Below are 17,005 nucleotides of genomic sequence, written 5' to 3'. Positions count from 1 at the left end.
GGCAAGAACCTGATTTCTCAAGATAATCATTTGATTACCTGTCGTCTGTGTTTGAGTTTGTGTTTACGTGACACGGATACGCACAAAGGTGTTTTTTTTCAATGTCCAGTTAGGCAAGGTTAATGAGATACCTTGTGCCAATTGAGCAGTGATCTGTGACTACTATTACGAACAAATAAATAATGAATAATAAGTCTGACCCAAATAAAACCTATCTTTTATCAATATCAATTTAATCTCTGTGCGTAATCTGCCTATTCATTAACCATGGACTGCTAGGCTAAATTAAGCATATACCTGTCAGGATTATGTCCAGTTCTTTCCTCTAAATGTCCTGATCTGTAATTAGATATTATTACAGGCCGATCAACATGCAGTAACACGAGACGCTCTGCTGCCACTCCCTCTGTCATTCATCCCTGTCTTTGATCGGTTTCAGTGAGGGTCAAGTTGAAAGAGAAGTCTGAGATAAAAAAAAAAGAAAGTTTTTTTTAAATCTTTCTCCATGGACATTCTGTGATTTATTCCACCCCCTCATGTCTTTTTTCATCTTGTTCATCCATCCTTTATCTTTCCTCTCTCACATGACTGATCTTTTCCCAAAATAAAACCCCTCTATTTAACTCTCAGTGCAGTGTAACTTAGCTTTTTCTGTAATGAATCTCTTTTCTGCCTACCGCTCAAGAATTTGCCCCTTCCTTCCATCAATAATCGATGAGGAGAGGGACGACGAGAGATGCTAAAGAAAGACAGAGAGGGGGAAAGATGGGGTTGAAGTGAATAATGGAAACCTCATTAGAAACTGGAGAGACGTCAAGCTGTACATTATCCCTAAGTCTTGGACATATACACTCATTGTCTGTTTCAGTTTGCAATGTTTAATGCAGGTTAAAACAGGAGATGCAGAGAGAGAAAGCAGGAGAGGCAGAGATGGAGGGAGATTTCAGGGGAGGCAGTTAAAGGCGTAACAGGGGGGAAAGTGAGAGCCTTTATCTTTATATTCTTCTTATCATTCTTATATTTAGAGAATGTGTGACATGCACCAACACCACCAAGACAAATTCCTTGTATGTGTAAAAAACATACATGGCAATAAAGCCCTTTCTGATTCTGATTCTGATCACCTGCCAATGTCCCTGTTTTTGACTGGAAGTAGGGGAAACAAATCCATGTTTTTTTGTAGAAGCTTTTAGTGGAATCAGGTGCTTAATACAAAAGCTACCAAGCTATACAGCGGTTTCAGAAAGCTGAAAATCACAGTGACATGCTTCCATGCTTGTGTGATCATTCATGTCTAAAAATAGAGGTCAGTGGTGACATGCTCACCTGTGTGTGCATGTGTGTGCGCTCAGCCATGCTTGCTGGATCGGATTATACATGCAGGACAACATTGAGGGGATGTGTTATAGGCTAGTCTTTCATCATTATCATTACATGGCTGCTGAGTTTGTTGTACCCCTCGTTGTCTTTCTATCGCTCCCTGACATGTAATGAATAGCTGACCTGGGAACCTCCAAAAGAATCCAATTTGTATTACAAAAAGGCTCCAAATATGACAGGGGATTGAGGGCGGATAGATTGAGAGAGAGACTGGGAAGAGGAGAAAGCATGTAGAGCAATGAGGATTACTGTTGGAGGAAAATAAAGAAAGATAGAAAGAGACAATGATAGGAGGACAAAAAAATAAATACAAGACCAGAAATAGATGACAGAAGGAGTGTTCACCTGTGATGAAGGGGGAAAGGTGGAAGAAGGGGAGGAAGAAAAGGAGAGAGAGAGAGAGAGAGAGAGAGAGAGAGAGAGAGAGAGAGAGAGAGAGAGAGGTTGATGTGTTACAGTTAGATAACGTGAGAGAGGTAAAGCACAGGAGGTATAGAGTGTCACCTAAAGGACCAAGAGATAGCGAGTGGGGGCAGAGGTGCAGGAACTCAATCCCAGAAGCCAAGACAACAGTTGAAGATAAAAACCTCCTCACCTGAACGCACCAAGAGAGAGATATGGACAGGAGCACGGTGAAACACTGAGTATAAAAAACTGGAGGAAATACAAGGACAGAGAGGAAGCAGTAGATGAACATTTGAGTTATTGTTTTTCCTTGAACTACTTTATTCGTTCTCCTTTCGTTTACCTGGAACAAAGGAAAGACTTTCACTTTATCAACAGCCAAATTCTAAACCATTTTTAAAAATCTTTTATAGCTGACTTCGTAGGGAATTTTAGCTCATAAAATACAGCAAGAGCTTCTGCAGAAGAGAGGAGAGCAGGGAAGAGGCAAGAGAGAGGGTGAGGGAGGGGGAGGGCGAGTGAGGGAGAGAGAGAGAGTGTATGTGAGCCTGTGACACCGAGATGTTCATGATCATTCGAGAGTCGTCCGCCGGAGGAGGCGGTGCTGGAGCGATGAGTGTGCCACAGGAGAGGAGTGCAAAACAGGTGCGTGAATACGGGTGTCTAAATGTATGTAAATATGTATATGTGAGCAAGGTATTTATGTGTCAAGCTGTCCTCTCTTCATAACACACCTTCTGATGCTTTTCTGTGTGCAAATATGCAACTGTACTGTACGCACAAAAAGACATTTACATTAATTTAATTTTGCATGAATATATGATTGTTTGTCCACCAAAATCAATTCCAAGATATGGTAACTTAAAGTTATTGAAGTGTAATTGATGTAAATGATGAATGATTGCTGTCTAGTGAAAAACATGTGTCTCCATTATTGGTGAAATGTTTTCCGATAAACTAAATTACTGTAAATTACCTTTTGTTGGTTGAGAAAATTGTCCTAGGTCTAACCCTGTTAGATTATTTCTGTAATGTATTCCATGACAAGTTGACATATTGGTGAAACATGATTAGAATAACATGGTGCATTGTTTTTTGTAGGCAATTAAAGTAAGTTACGTTTATGTATAGAGTACCTTTTTAGAGCAGACGTAACAAAGTGCTTCACAATAAAAGACGATAGTATTTATGTCAAGACACTGGAACTACTTCTAACCATATTTTGCATGTATGTACCACTAAATATGTCAAAATATGTCTCTGCCCCCCCCCACCCCTTTCCCCCTCAGGTGCAGGCCGCCATCAAGAAGAAGATGGAGAAGCAGAAGAAGCGAACCAACGAGCAGGGAGGTGGCGTTGGAGAGGTTCAAACTGCCACACCTCAGCTTCCTCGCCACCAGAAATTCGGTCAGTTCCCCCAGACGAAAGCGGCGGCCGCTGAGGACAGAAAGACCCTGGAGGAGGAGCTGGAGGAGATGATGGAGGGACCACAGGGGAGAGAGAGGCAGAACGAGGAGGACGGGGAGCCTGTCGACCTGCTGCCCATCGTGGACTCTGTGTTTGGACAGGTAGGAACCATCTGCTGCAGTGTATGTGTGTGTGTGTGTGTGTGTGTGTGTGTGTGTGTGTGTGTGTGTGTGTGTGTGTGTGTGTGTGTGTGTGTGTGTGTTTGTGTGACTCATAAGTTCACCTTTGCGTGTCTGACACTTTTGTGGGTTCATGTGTGTGTTACATGCGCTACATCAGGTTCACCGGCTTGTTTTAAAACCCTAAGCCTCCAATTCAAATTGAAAGCCTGGCTGTGGTCCAGTTTTTGTAAATATCTGTCTTTCTCACAACCCTGACTTCTTTGATCTCACATGGCAGAAGGGCATAAAGCTGCAACAACAACATTAACCATTCTGCCTTCCCGTTTAACCCTAAATTCTTCTGGAGATGGCGGGAGCAGCAAAGCACGAGGGCTAAGCTGAGGATGGAGATAGCGTGTGTTTGAGAGGATTTAAGCTCTTTTACTTTGGGAAACATTATGACAGAGTAATCCGTAACAGATACGACCATAGTCAGCCAGAGATCTGATGAACACCTTATCTCAGTATCGCATCACATCCCATCACTCCCATGGTAAGCAGTGAAACACGACACGGCATGGTAGGCTACGACATCACAGCATCTGTCACTCCGTGGTCAGACATGTGGGATCATGGTGTGAGAAAGTGGTTGCTTTGTGTATGACAATAAAATCAAAAGAGATTAAACCAAAGTTAAAGCCCCACCTGCTTCCTGTTTCTGATCTCAGCGATCTCTGTGAGTCATTCTGTTTTTTATTTTATTTTCCGACATGAACAAAGAGTGCACCTGATCACGTCAGCAAACTCTGAAGGGGGGTTGATGATGATGAGCGTGGCTTAGGTTAGAAGGAGAAAAATCAATATAGAAAAAGGAACAAAAAAGAAATGTGATGTCAGTGATGATGCAAGTGAGCCAAAATTAGAGAGATTGGCTGATTGAGTGGGAGAGAGGAGCATGTTGGCAAAGTCTGAAGAGAAGAGAAAATGTATCTTTACCTTGTTTCACTGGAGGGTGCCTCGGGGTCCCTGAACTTCACTTTGTCAACCGGTGCATGAGAGGATGAAGCTTGTTTGTAACGGGCAGCAGGTCACAGTGAGACCCTCAGCCCCCACATAGTGCTCAACTGAAATCAAACAGATGGAGCTTGAAGAGGCTCGCACAGTCTCATCATCTTAAAATTATGTTTCATAAAACAAGCTCAGTTACACAAATTACATCAGAATGTGACTTCACCAAGACAACTGTTTCAAATCTAACTGCTTTAAAAGATTCGACTATTGATTGGTACACTTTTGGCACTTTAAGGTACATTTTGCGTCTGGTTTTCTTTGTAATCACCATTTTGCACATTTGAATGCGTTTAGGTTATTTCACTTGTGAACTGTAGACCTTTTACACTTCAAGATGTATTGTTTTTGCTCATGACATACTTGAGTTATTTAAATATGTGTTTATTTATATGATAGTTTTATTATTAGTATGTTTTGGTGAATGCAAAGCAGACAGGACTGCTCAGCACTATGAGCTCATCTAGGCAAGTACCTAACTTAAAAACTAAATCAACTAAAAATCAACATAATGTGGTACTAATTATAGGGATATAAAGACAAACTTTAAGTTGTTGTTCACAGTAGTTAGTTGAGCTCATATTTCCAAATAATAACGTCATTTAAACCCACATCCATTCATTATTCATTTATCATTTTCACCACTGCAAACAATATCTGCAGAGGTGAAAAGTAGTACTTACGTACAATTTTGACTTGTAGTTTACTTGAGTATTTCTATTTTATGCTACTCCTACTATATTTAACAGGGAAATGTGCACTTTTTCCTCCAGTACATTTATTTGACTATATTACTTTCAACAAAAATATTTCAAATCCAAACATGATCAACATATAAAATATGATCAATTTGAATTGATTACATTTCTCAATATTATATAAAGTAGTTAAAACTCAATCCACCTTGATCAACTACACTAACATGCTTCTTACACATTTATGCGTCAGTGCTGATAATCTAATAATCTGACATATGACACAGACAGTGTTGCTGATAATACCTTCTTTAATACCTGCACTTTTATGTAGGACTTTAACTTGTAATGGAGTATTTTCACATCGCTGTATCTGAATACTTCTTCCATCTACTCCTTTCATGCTCCATCTATTCCGTCTCTTCTAGTCTTTCTCTGATTGACAGCTCGCGTCACTAGACACCAGCTGATGCACATCTGACACCAGATCAGTACATGATACAGTATGTCTACCTGCTCACACATACACTCTCTCACACACGCACACACCTAGGTTTGGGACAGTTGCAGGAGAGTACACTGAGTCCAAAAGAAAGGACAGAGTCACATTACCCGAGTAACACACACACACACACACACACACACACACACACACACACACACACACACACACACACACACACACACAATGCATGGTTAGTGTGTGGTGCTAAAATCCTACAACTACTACTGTGACAGTAATCCAATGCTGTACCTGGATACAAGCAAATGTAAAGTAATCAAAACGGAAACCCAGTAACATAAATAAGCCTGAGTGGGTTTGTGTGCGTGCATCATGCAAACACACACACACACACACGCACACACGCACAACGCACGCACACAGACACCCAACAGCATCTCATTGGCGTGATTAACTGGAACCATCGGTTAGAGAGAATCAGCCTGGTAATGAATCAGGCTTAATGGTATTGGTTGTGTCTCGGGTTATTCAAGCAGCCGCTGGCGTCAGTTTTGTTATATTATGAAGGACCTCACAGAAAGACAAAGTTAATTTGGTTGATAAAGTTACGTTGCTTAGAGTTTGAATTTAACTAATTGGAATTTCATATACTTACAGATATGTTTTAGTCGTTAATAGGTGGTGGATATGAGCAGACGGATTGATTGATGGGAGTATTTTTGTTTGGAGTTGGACTAAATTTGCTAGCATTTGAAACTTTTTCCCCATCACAGAACCTCAGGGAAAACACAATCGTGATGTCAAAAAACACAAGCAGGTTTTTAAATATGGTCTGACCTCATGTGTCACTTCATGCTTCAGATGTCATTTGAAGTTCAGATGTGAGGACCTCCATTACATTAGACAGTATTTCAGTTTCACACAGGATAAATAATTAAACATGCTCATGCAGCTCGCAATGTGACTTTTGTATGTGAAATATTTAAACATGTAATGTTTTTAAACTATCTTTTGCTGTGAATTTGCATGCAAATTTTCAAATTGAGTCTTCTGGAGAAGGTTGAAGGTGCACAATACGATTTATTTGATGCTAAAGTATGTGATGAGGGTTTGTTTGAGTTAGTCCACTGTCTGTGTACTTAATTTGTTATGTTTTGTCTTCTTATGTAAAAATATTTCTATGAAATCTAAATTGCACTTAAGCCAAGACTTTGTGGATCTGCTTTATTGAAAGAAACCTGACTTAGTGCCTTGTCAGTGTCACTAGCAGCAAAACATATTGTAGCAGGCTAGGAGCAAATGTAATTTCTGATCTCTTACATGAGGATCAGATTAGTGAAAGATACTTTAGTCCTATTACACCCACCGACAGCGCTCATATCTGTCTGCATGCCCACCAGATCACCCACAATTAAAGTGTTAAAGTCCAAACGGTCTGTTTCTACTTAAGAACCTTTTCCGGGTACGTTTTAAATTACAGTGGGCATTACTCTTAAGCTGCACAATCTGCCAGGAAGTTCTGCAAAAAAATAGGGGTTGTATTATTACTGTCTCAAATCTTCACTGCAGCAGCTGTCAGAGAACACTCAGCTACATTAGACCTGACTGTCCTAAAGTGGCCTCCAGTGGTGACTGCTGATGATTGCAACAGAATATTGACCAAACGGAAAGAGATGTCACCATTATGTTTTGTTTTAGGAAGATCATTTGACGTTTAAATCCAAACAGATTTATGAGCAAATCAGTTCAGACCACGCATCTTGTCTTATTTGAGGAGAATACTGGAGCTTTCACAAAATCACACCATCACATAATTTTTTTTAAATGTCCTGCACATTCTTATTTAACCCACGTGATTAGAGCTGTTCTCAGGCGTGTGTGGCCGTGGCTGTGCTCGAATGACATCTCTACCACTCTCCTTTTACTTCTGTTGCACCGGCAACAAGCTCTAATCAGCCAGAGTAACTGAAAACACCTGTGTGAGTATATCAAAACTGGCCAGTGCAACCCACCCCAAAAAACTATTATAATTTTCCTTTACATAAATAAAGACATTTGCACCATAAATTGATGCAGAAAAGTCACAAATTGTTGCAGAAAAATTTACCAGAAACTGAAGTGTTTGACGTTAAAAATATTAATTTTGCTCAAAAGTGGAGATCTCAACCCCCACAATGTTGAAGCCAAAGTTACGTCCTTGATTTGCAGCAATAAAAATGTTTCCACTTGTGCATTTACGAAGAAGAATAGATGCTTTTTGTTGGATAATTGATTACTTGTGAACAAAAACACTGAATTACAGAGTCATCAAAAACTAAATGATAGCCTATATCCTAAAAACTGATTTTTATTATAGAAACACTTTTATTTGACCAACAATAAGCCTTATGAGTGAACTGTTTTAATACAGACTGTGTAGTAAATTAGCATTTTCTAACATAACCAATAACAACATCTCCCATCAAATGTGCATTTACTTGTCTTACTGTTTCTATATGGTGTACATTAGAGTATATACTATTATCTTATATTATTTAGTACAAGAGTATGTTTCAATTTTAGAGAAAAAACATGCAAAGCTAAACACCACACACACACACACACACACACACACACACACACACACACACACACACACACACACACACACACACACACACACACACACACACACAAGCTGGGCTCTCCATATGGATGCTCTGTAGTAAGCAGCATGCCAAATCTGCTTTTGGAGAGATTTGTTGACAGATGCTTTGTACGCACTCAGCTGACCACTTAGCATCGCACTCATAACCTCAACTTGTGACTTCAATTTCGTGATCATTTTAGACAAAACTAGTTCTGGGATGTAAGAGGTCAGACCTTCCTCCACAAAGCACTTTTTGGACTTTGAGCCGTTGCATCTTGCCAAGTGTGACAGATACTGTGGGTCTCATTTGCTGAAGCGTAACGGCTCACTTGGTTTTTCAAAGTTTAGCATGATTTGAACTTCTAATTCTTCATGGAAAACACTTACAGTAAAGCTCACAGCACAGAGATGAACTCTGTATCTCCAAAACCAGTGTCAGGAATTATAAAACGTGTTTTTACTCTAACAACCTTGCGTTTGACAGTTGATTTTAGAATTACATTTCTTATTCAGTGGAGCGTTTGATCTCCCAATTAATCAGAAAAACTCACAAAGAAAATCAATCCCCTCTAGTTTAAAGATATATGTAGTGTGATTGATTCTTCCACCATGGACTGCACAGACAAGTCTTTTGCATCATATTAACTGTTTTTTTATAGGGTTTGTGATTAATTAATTACATTTAATTTTTACATTATACAAGCGTTTGTTTTGGCATGCAAAATGTATGTACCATTTTCATACTGTACTGTAATATACATTTTTTTGTTTTACATATACACTTTAATACTCAGTGTCCAGTCTAATCTTTGGCAAAGAAAATGCAAATATCTATTAATTTAAGTATCATCTAATCAACATGGAAATCATGGTTTTGCTAATATGATAGATATTAGTTTTTATTCACTTTTATTTTAGAAATCTATCCTTGACAATATGGTCATTTTCACTAAAAGACCAAAGCTGCTTATTTCAACCAATTAAGAAGTATAGCTTATTTTGCTTTTTTTGTTTCTTCTTTTCTATCATGTTACTTTCTATTTTTTCTTTTCATTACCCTATCTCCCTGTTTAATCTCAAATGGAAGGGATTAATCCATCTCTTAATCCTCCCTCTAAAACTCCTCATACTGTAGATGAAGTCATTTGAATGCTGCTGGTGCAACATGTGAAAGAGAGGGAGGAGAGAGAGAGAGAGAGAGAGAGAGAGAGAGAGAGAGAGAGAGAGAGAGAGAGAGAGAGAGAGAGAGAGACAGAGCTGCTGAAAAGAAAGAGAGAGGGGGATTAAAAGAGTGGATCCGTGTAAATAGAAAGCAACAGTGATGCTGCTGCTGCGAAGAGAATCACCAGTAAACTGCTTCCAGTAGAGAGCTCAGTTTGGTTTGGTTAGTTTGTTTTTGTTTGGTGACGTCTGCAGTCGTTCAGGATTGCTCATGCATGGATTAGAGCTGTTTACTTTTTGTCTCTGTGTCAGATGTGAAAACTGATCAACATTCAGCATGAGACACAAGTGTCCACCAAAGTCAGAGCTCTAACCTGAGCTGGACCTCTGAGAAGTCCAGAGAGAGGAGAGCAGAGAGAGAAGAGATAAAAACAGACAAATAAGATCAGAGAGCGAGAGAGAGAGAGAGAGAGAGAGAGAGAGAGAAAAAAAGGGACATTTTTGGTAGCTGTTGACCAGGGAAAGTTGGGTAATGGGCAACTGCACCAATCCGAAAGACAAACTGAAGAAGGTAAGAGAACTTTGTCTCTTGCACTTAATAATTCACACTTTTACTATTTTGCATCTGTGTACGTTTGATTGTGTGATTGATTATAAAACATCTCAGCAACTTTGAGCAAAGAAGTTCATTCTTGTCATCTGGGAAAAACATAAAATAATAGTTCCAAAGACCACGTACCAGCTTTTGAAACTTTCTTCACAACTTGCTTTAATTATTTAATCCCTGGATAATAGTTTTAATAATTGTAAAACTTTTATTTATTTATTTTTAAATGGAGGAAACAGTGATTGCAGCACTGGTTGTTCTAATACACGTTTCCTTTGATGGGGAGTTGCAAGAAAACTTTATTATTATTTTAAATGTTCATCCAGGACACATTGTGCAATTTCTTACTGTAACAGTGTTACATACTGACACAATATGTCAGTCATTAGACCAGACGGTTACCATAATTACCTCAGTAAGTGTCAGCAGGATGGAGACATAAGGGGAATGTTGAGATCAAAACGTGTTTTACAGTAAGGATTATAGCTGATGTGAGTGGACTTAAAACAATAATCATTTTATGTAATCCAGACTTACTGTGTGTGACTAGAAAACACTGGGTGTTAAACTGGGGGTTCCTTGAAATGTATTACTATGTTTTAAATGTGAATGAAGACAGTGCATGACTGAGGATTGCAATGGTGAAATAACAGCCTGGTCTGCCTCTAAAGGGAGTAATGGATGGGTCCCTCAGGGGTAAGGTGAGGGCAGTGGGCCAGGAGGGAGAGGAAGATCAGGACATGGAGGATAAGCCGTTCAATGATCCCTTCTGTACGCTGGTGAAGAACTGCAACATGCTGCACAACATCGTGGGCCCGGCCTGCATCTTCCTTAAACATGGCTTTTCACAGACACTCGTATGTAACAGAACACACTGTGGTCCTCACACAAGCCCCCGGTTCAACTTTGTCCGCTCGTGTCGATTCATTTTCATCCCTGCATCGTGGTTGAACCCTCCTGCTCTCCACCACACCAGCTGTGTCATCCCATCACTGATCCCGGTCAGACGATCAAATCTGCTGGCACAGCACATACTCAGAGGGGTCGATCATTCATTTCCAAAGAAAATGATTGACCGGCTTTGTGGAGGTTAACTCCCGAATGTGATGAGGCACAGGATGATTGGAGGTCAAGGCTGAATTTCCAACCAGGCAGTGGAAGTGGGCGAATGCCCCTGGGCTCCAGAAAAGCCCCCCTGAAAACTTCAGGTTCACTGCATGCCAATTAGCTTGCTCTTTTTTGTAATAAAAAGTAATGCAACACTAAATGACAATGTAAACTGAAATGAAAAGGACCTTAAGGTGTCTCTTGCCTTTTTTTTATCTTGAGGCCCTGTCTTATAGATGTCCTGTGTCAACATCTAGTTGGAAATACTTTTACTATTTATTTTGAAAAGGATGCATACATGTTGCAGTTTCCTAAATAAACATATGTTGAATTGAATTAGCACAAACCAAATGATATACAGAAAACTTGGGCAACGTGGGTAGTATTGTCACGGCACAGGTAGTACCGGAGGAATGGTTTGTTATTATGTCTAGGGGAATTAATAAACACTAAGCCATAACTGCTGTGCCAGCTAATAGCAGACCGCATATACTGAGTGCCTTTCTGGGAGAAATGGGGCATCCACTATGGACCCACAGTTCATTTTTACTATGTATCGGGTTAATCTGACCCTTAGAAAATGGCTGTACAAAAATGATAAACTGTATCTGTGGGTTTCCCATCTAGCATAGACAATACACATAGATAATCTCAGATTAAAGGAGGTGTGCAACACCTTGAGCATGATCTTTCTGTTTGTATGAATATGAAACTAACCAACATGCATTCCAGTTACTTTGTTAGTGTGTCCAATTGTAAAGAGGATGTCTACTCATATTATAATTTGGTTTGAATTTGAGGCATTGTGCATTTAGTTTGCTGTGTGATGAAATGAGGCTGAGGGCAACTAAAGTAAATGAAATGATGCCAGAGGATTTGTCCCATATTGTTTTCTCTCCACAGCTCTTAGCCTAACATCCTCCGCACTGAACCACAACTTCCATTGTGTTCTTTTGTACGACTGGGCTTGCATGCAAGCTTAAGTGCTATGTACAAAACAGCATATATATCATAATGCTGTGTACAATTTAATCCAAATACGTTTAGACTCTGATTTCACTTGGAGATGCACTGGGTTTGTATGTAATACGGCTTACTGAACAACTAAAGCATATGAATCACTTCTCTACATTTGCAAATAATGTTAAAATCCTGACTATAACACACATGGGCTCAGATTTGAAGCAACGTACATGGACAGTTTATATTTCATACCATCCTCACCACATAAAGTCAACCTCCATTAATCATTACTCTCATTTTCATTTCTGTTTGTGTAGCATCTCTTCCCTGTTAAGTGGTTGTCTGGGTGTTTTTGCAATGATGTTGCTTTAAATTTGACTGTTCTGTTATCTCTGTACTATGCCTGTACTAACACGCTCTGTAAATATTTTCAGCAAGAGAAATATGAAGAGAGAAGCTAATGTGTGTCTCTACTTCCCCCAACAGGACAGAGAGCTGAGACCAGAGGAGATTGATGGTGAGGTGATTTCTCTGCAGCAAACCTCAGTGTTTCTGCTCTACAACATGTGAATATAACAACTGATTGAAAAATATAAAAATGTTTTCTGTTTGTTTTTTAAAAAAAATGATCAGAGCTTCGCGAGGCGTTTGTGGAGTTTGATAGGAAAAAAAAAGGCTACATCAGTCACAACAACCTGGGGGAGTGTATGAGGACCATGGGATACATGCCGACGGAGATGGAGCTCATCGAACTGAGCCAGCAGATCTGTGAGTGGAACAGCAACCTGAAGCATTTAAGAGAACAGAACAGAGTAGAACCCAAAGACCAGAAAATGAACAGAAACAAGACCAGCAATAGGATAGAAGAGAATAGAATAGAAACAGAAAAGAAGAAAAGTAAAGACTGGAGCACGGTCAAACAAGAAACGTCCATGGTTCGACTCCTGGTCAGACTACCGTTGTTGCATGTCAGAGCCCTATCTATCTTTCTGTTTGTTAGTGTCTTTCTCTACAGTAACCATCAAATAAAGGCAAAATGCAATAAGAAAGAAAAAAGTTTTTTTTTGTTTTTTTTTTTAAAGAATAAAATAAAACAGAAGGAGAACTGTCTAGTTGGCAGCAGAAATGTCTTGGAAGTTGTTTTAACTACATTGGTTATTTTTCTTAAAATTATAAAAAATAAAATAGGATAGCTTGTGTTTACTGTTAATGCAATTGGTTAACAATGATTTAACACGCTCTTTACTGTTGTAATTGAATGGAGATACATGGACATCAGAGGAAATGACTGTGAGAGTTGATGATTAGATTAGAGAGCAGGAGCTGACGTGGCTTTTTTGTTTATATAACTTGTGTGTTGTAGGTGGAGGTAAAGTGGACTTTGAGGACTTTGTGGAGCTGATGGGACCCAAGTTGCTGGCAGAGACAGCAGACATGATTGGAGTCAAAGAACTACGAGATGCATTCAAAGAGGTCAGCATATACAGTTGTTACTTAAAGCGGTTCATTTATCACAGCAGATATTTTAACTCATCAAACACAGGTGTAACTAATAACACTAATTGCCTGCATTGCAATAGTTGCTAGCCATCGTTAGTGTGATTAGTTACACCTGTGCCTTTCCTGCTATGACAAGCCAAAATGTCTGCAGTATAAATAGTTCTATACATCTGATTTGCTGTGGAACAATAAATAAACTCAAGTTTAAAAAGATAGCGGGGCGGGGTGCTCAGTGGGTAAATCTTGGGATGCACATAAACAAATGCTGGTGCTCTTGAAGAAAAAGGGTTAAAATCTTCAAACGTGCAAAAGAGCTAACTTCGGGCACTTGCATGTAGAGGAGCAATAGTGTGTGAAGTTTTGATTAAAAGCCTTTATTTTTATTACAGACCAACCTCACCCAGAAAACAACCGTATAGGTTGATTGAGCAAGCAGCTCGTGATGACCCATATTTACTAGTGCTGTCAGTTATACGCCTTATTAACGGCGTTAACGCAAACCCATCTTAACGGCGTCAATTTTTTTATTGCGAGATTAATGTTCTTTTTGGCATAGCAAACTTTGTAGTTTTTGTCACATGCTGTTGCAACAACTAGTAACATTAGAAAAACTACAACACCACACTGGATCTAGCTAGACCGGAAACAAAACAACAGGCATGCCGCACACACTTGTTTGGGCTTGCAAGCCGGCCAAAGAGTAGTAGGCTAACGTTATGCTTTGAGTGGATGGCGAGCGCGGCAGTGAAATGGATGCCAATAAGATTCAGAATGGAAAGTTTACTTTTAAAAAGTTGCCAAATGGTTCCATTGACAAGACCAAAGTGATCTGTGGATCTCTGTTTTGTCGTTGTGAACTGAGCTATCATCGCAGCACGTCCAGTCTGAAATACCACTTGATGGCCAAGCACACAGCTGATGGGAATTCTCCGCCCCCTCGTCAAAGCCAGGCGACAAAAGCACAAAGCAAGCCGATCCACTTTTCCATGTTGATAAGAGCATTAAAATGACAAAAAATAATTGGACAAAAAGCAATCTAGGGACATTTAGAATAGGTAAAAATGTGCGATTAATTGCGATTAATTGTGAGTTAACTATGACATTAATGCGATTAATCGCGATTAAATATTTTAATCGTTTGACAACACTAGTATTTACGTTTGTTGTTAGGCGGTGACCTCTCGTGGCTGTAGTAATTATCGTGAGAGCAAACCATTTTTTTTGGAGTCATTAGAAATTGACCTATTCTGTTGTTTCGGTATGAGGATGTGTTGTTTCCTTTATTTAAATTCTTATGTTTTCCTGCTATGATGAGTCAAAATGACTGCTGCTAAAAAAAAGTCTGTTGGGACAACAGGTGGGAGATAATAAGTGCCGTTCAGATATTTGCACACATTTTGTGCATGTTTAAAGAAACTGGAGTTCTCTGATGCTGGCAAATGCAAATCTAACATTCAGAGAGAAAACAAAATGGAAAGTACAAGATGTTCAGACGTTTAACAACGAAGAAAAGTTTACCTTTCAATTTAAATTGCTACAACAGAAATAAATGAAAAGAAATTATGTTATTTCAATTAAACAAAAACTTAACCTCCTTTTGTTTGTACTGTAGCTTCCTCGTGTTGTCGCTGGTTGATCAACCACTTATGTGAATTTCTTTCAGCTTCCAAAGTGGGTCATGAGGGCACAATGTGAAAGATTTGAAAATGTATCACTTTGGTGCCAACCAGTGGTGGTTTGACACAGTCAGAGATTGCAATGCAGGCTGCATTGAAAGCAAACTACTGTATTTCTTAAAAATGTCCCTGTGTATTCAGTTTGATATACATGTGATCCTTAGCGTCTGTCACTCTCGTTTCCAGTTTGACTCTAATGGTGACGGCCAGATCAGTTTAACTGAGCTACGTGAAGCCATGAAGAAACTGATGGGAGAACAAGTGACCAACAGAGAGATTAACGAGATCCTCCGAGATGTCGACCTCAACGGAGACGGTCTGGTGGACTTTGAGGGTGAGAGAAATTCTATTTGACTTTATGGGATCTTTTGGGTAACTACATTCATCCTCATCTTCCTCCCTCTCACTCCTTTCTCTTGTCTTTTTTTTTTATTTTTAGAGTTTGTTCGCATGATGTCCCGCTGAGCTGCCCACATGTCAGATGGACAGACAGACATTATGCAACTGCTGGATTAGAGAACACACTACATCATAGTGGACATCTTTCATCTGCTCTTATGAGCACACATCTAAAATTGTATTTTTTATATTGAATACTGAAAAAAGAAAAACTATGCTTTGAATAGACAAATAGTATCCAGCCTACAACTAACATGACTATCTACATCTGACCTCCAGGTGCAACACAAATATAAAGCACTTTAACATATCAAACGCTTCATAGACAACATTTATGACTTTGCGTTTTTTAGATGTATTTTTTTGTATATCAATGTTTGAGTTTTGAGTGTAACATATTGTTTGTTAAACTGTGAACAAATTATTTTGTTAATTAAAGAAATGTACAAAAATTGGATAGTTGGTCAACTTATTCCAACCAGGTAAACTTGTGTAGGATGTGACATACAATCCCATCATTAAATAACCAGTCCGTATATATGGATTTTATAACATGAACTGCATACAGTTCATTGATGGTGAAATGATTTGTTGAATCGTGATTTGGCAAGAGAGAGGTTTCGAGGCTTAAAAGGGGGTTCAAGAAGAACATGCACTGTTTGTGGCGAGGTAAACATAGTGTGTAGGAAAATATTAAGAGGACCAACTGATCCAAACAAGTCAGAAGGCATGCATAAACATCACATTTTCCTAATAAATATATAAACAAAAAGTTTCATCATTTAAGTCAAATGTAAACATGAAAGTTTTTTTTTTTATGTTTAGGTTACTTTTAATACCTTTTATTTGCTGCAAACAATAACAGTATGCAGCATGAGTATAAGGAGCTGCTTATCAAAATTCAATTTTGGTTAAAAGAGGTCTCCAACGATTTAGCACTTATAACACTGTCTGACTCACGATGGACAGTTAAAAAAAGGAGGATCAAAATCGATACAGCAGAACCAGAGATATTACACAGCCATCCATACATTCATCTTCCTTGTCCAAATCTGGTGCACACATTACCCACAATGCAAATAGACAGCCAACAGTTTGGTCAGAAAATTGGATGTGTTATGCCCTATGGTAGGGATCTTCAACAGGGGGTCCGTGACTCCTAGGGGGTCCTCAGAGTCAATGCAGGGGGGCCTCCAAATTATTGTTATGCTTTTTAAGTTTTTTTCAAAAATTAAAAAGTCCTAAAATTAACACAGCAAATTTGACTGGAATATTGGCTTGTAGGAGTTCGACAATCGACTAGTATGGACTTGACCGGAAAATAAACAGAGGTATGTGCACTGGATGGATTAACACAACTTTTATGCCTTTCTGTCAAAGCTAC

General features: G+C 39.1%; 1 protein-coding gene across 1 annotated transcript; it reads left to right on the top strand.

The window, feature by feature from the left end:
* Positions 1–2,346: 2,346 nt before the first annotated feature.
* LOC144524907 (calcium-binding protein 2-like) lies at positions 2,347–16,121 on the top strand. The gene is made up of 7 exons (XM_078261420.1): positions 2,347–2,430; positions 3,051–3,353; positions 12,533–12,563; positions 12,680–12,814; positions 13,410–13,519; positions 15,409–15,556; positions 15,662–16,121. Exons 1-7 carry the CDS (start codon positions 2,347–2,349, stop codon positions 15,685–15,687), a joined length of 837 nt encoding a protein of 278 aa, XP_078117546.1. The 3' UTR covers positions 15,688–16,121.
* The last annotated feature ends 884 nt before the right edge of the window (positions 16,122–17,005 follow it).

This window comes from Sander vitreus, chromosome 10 (assembly GCF_031162955.1).
Source record: "Sander vitreus isolate 19-12246 chromosome 10, sanVit1, whole genome shotgun sequence".
In the NCBI taxonomy this organism is placed as follows: domain Eukaryota; kingdom Metazoa; phylum Chordata; class Actinopteri; order Perciformes; family Percidae; genus Sander; species Sander vitreus.
Note: the sequence above shows the minus strand (reverse complement) of the source record. Positions and strands in the feature narration are given on the sequence as shown.

Coding starts and splice junctions, on each gene's coding strand:
- LOC144524907 (XM_078261420.1), top strand. CDS start 2,347: ATGTTCATGATCATTCGAGAGTCGTCCGCCGGAGGAGGCGGTGCTGGA. Junction 3,354..12,532: donor TGGACTCTGTGTTTGGACAG/GTAGGAACCATC, acceptor TTCCCCCAACAG/GACAGAGAGCTGAGACCAGA. Junction 12,564..12,679: donor GAGACCAGAGGAGATTGATG/GTGAGGTGATTT, acceptor AAAAATGATCAG/AGCTTCGCGAGGCGTTTGTG.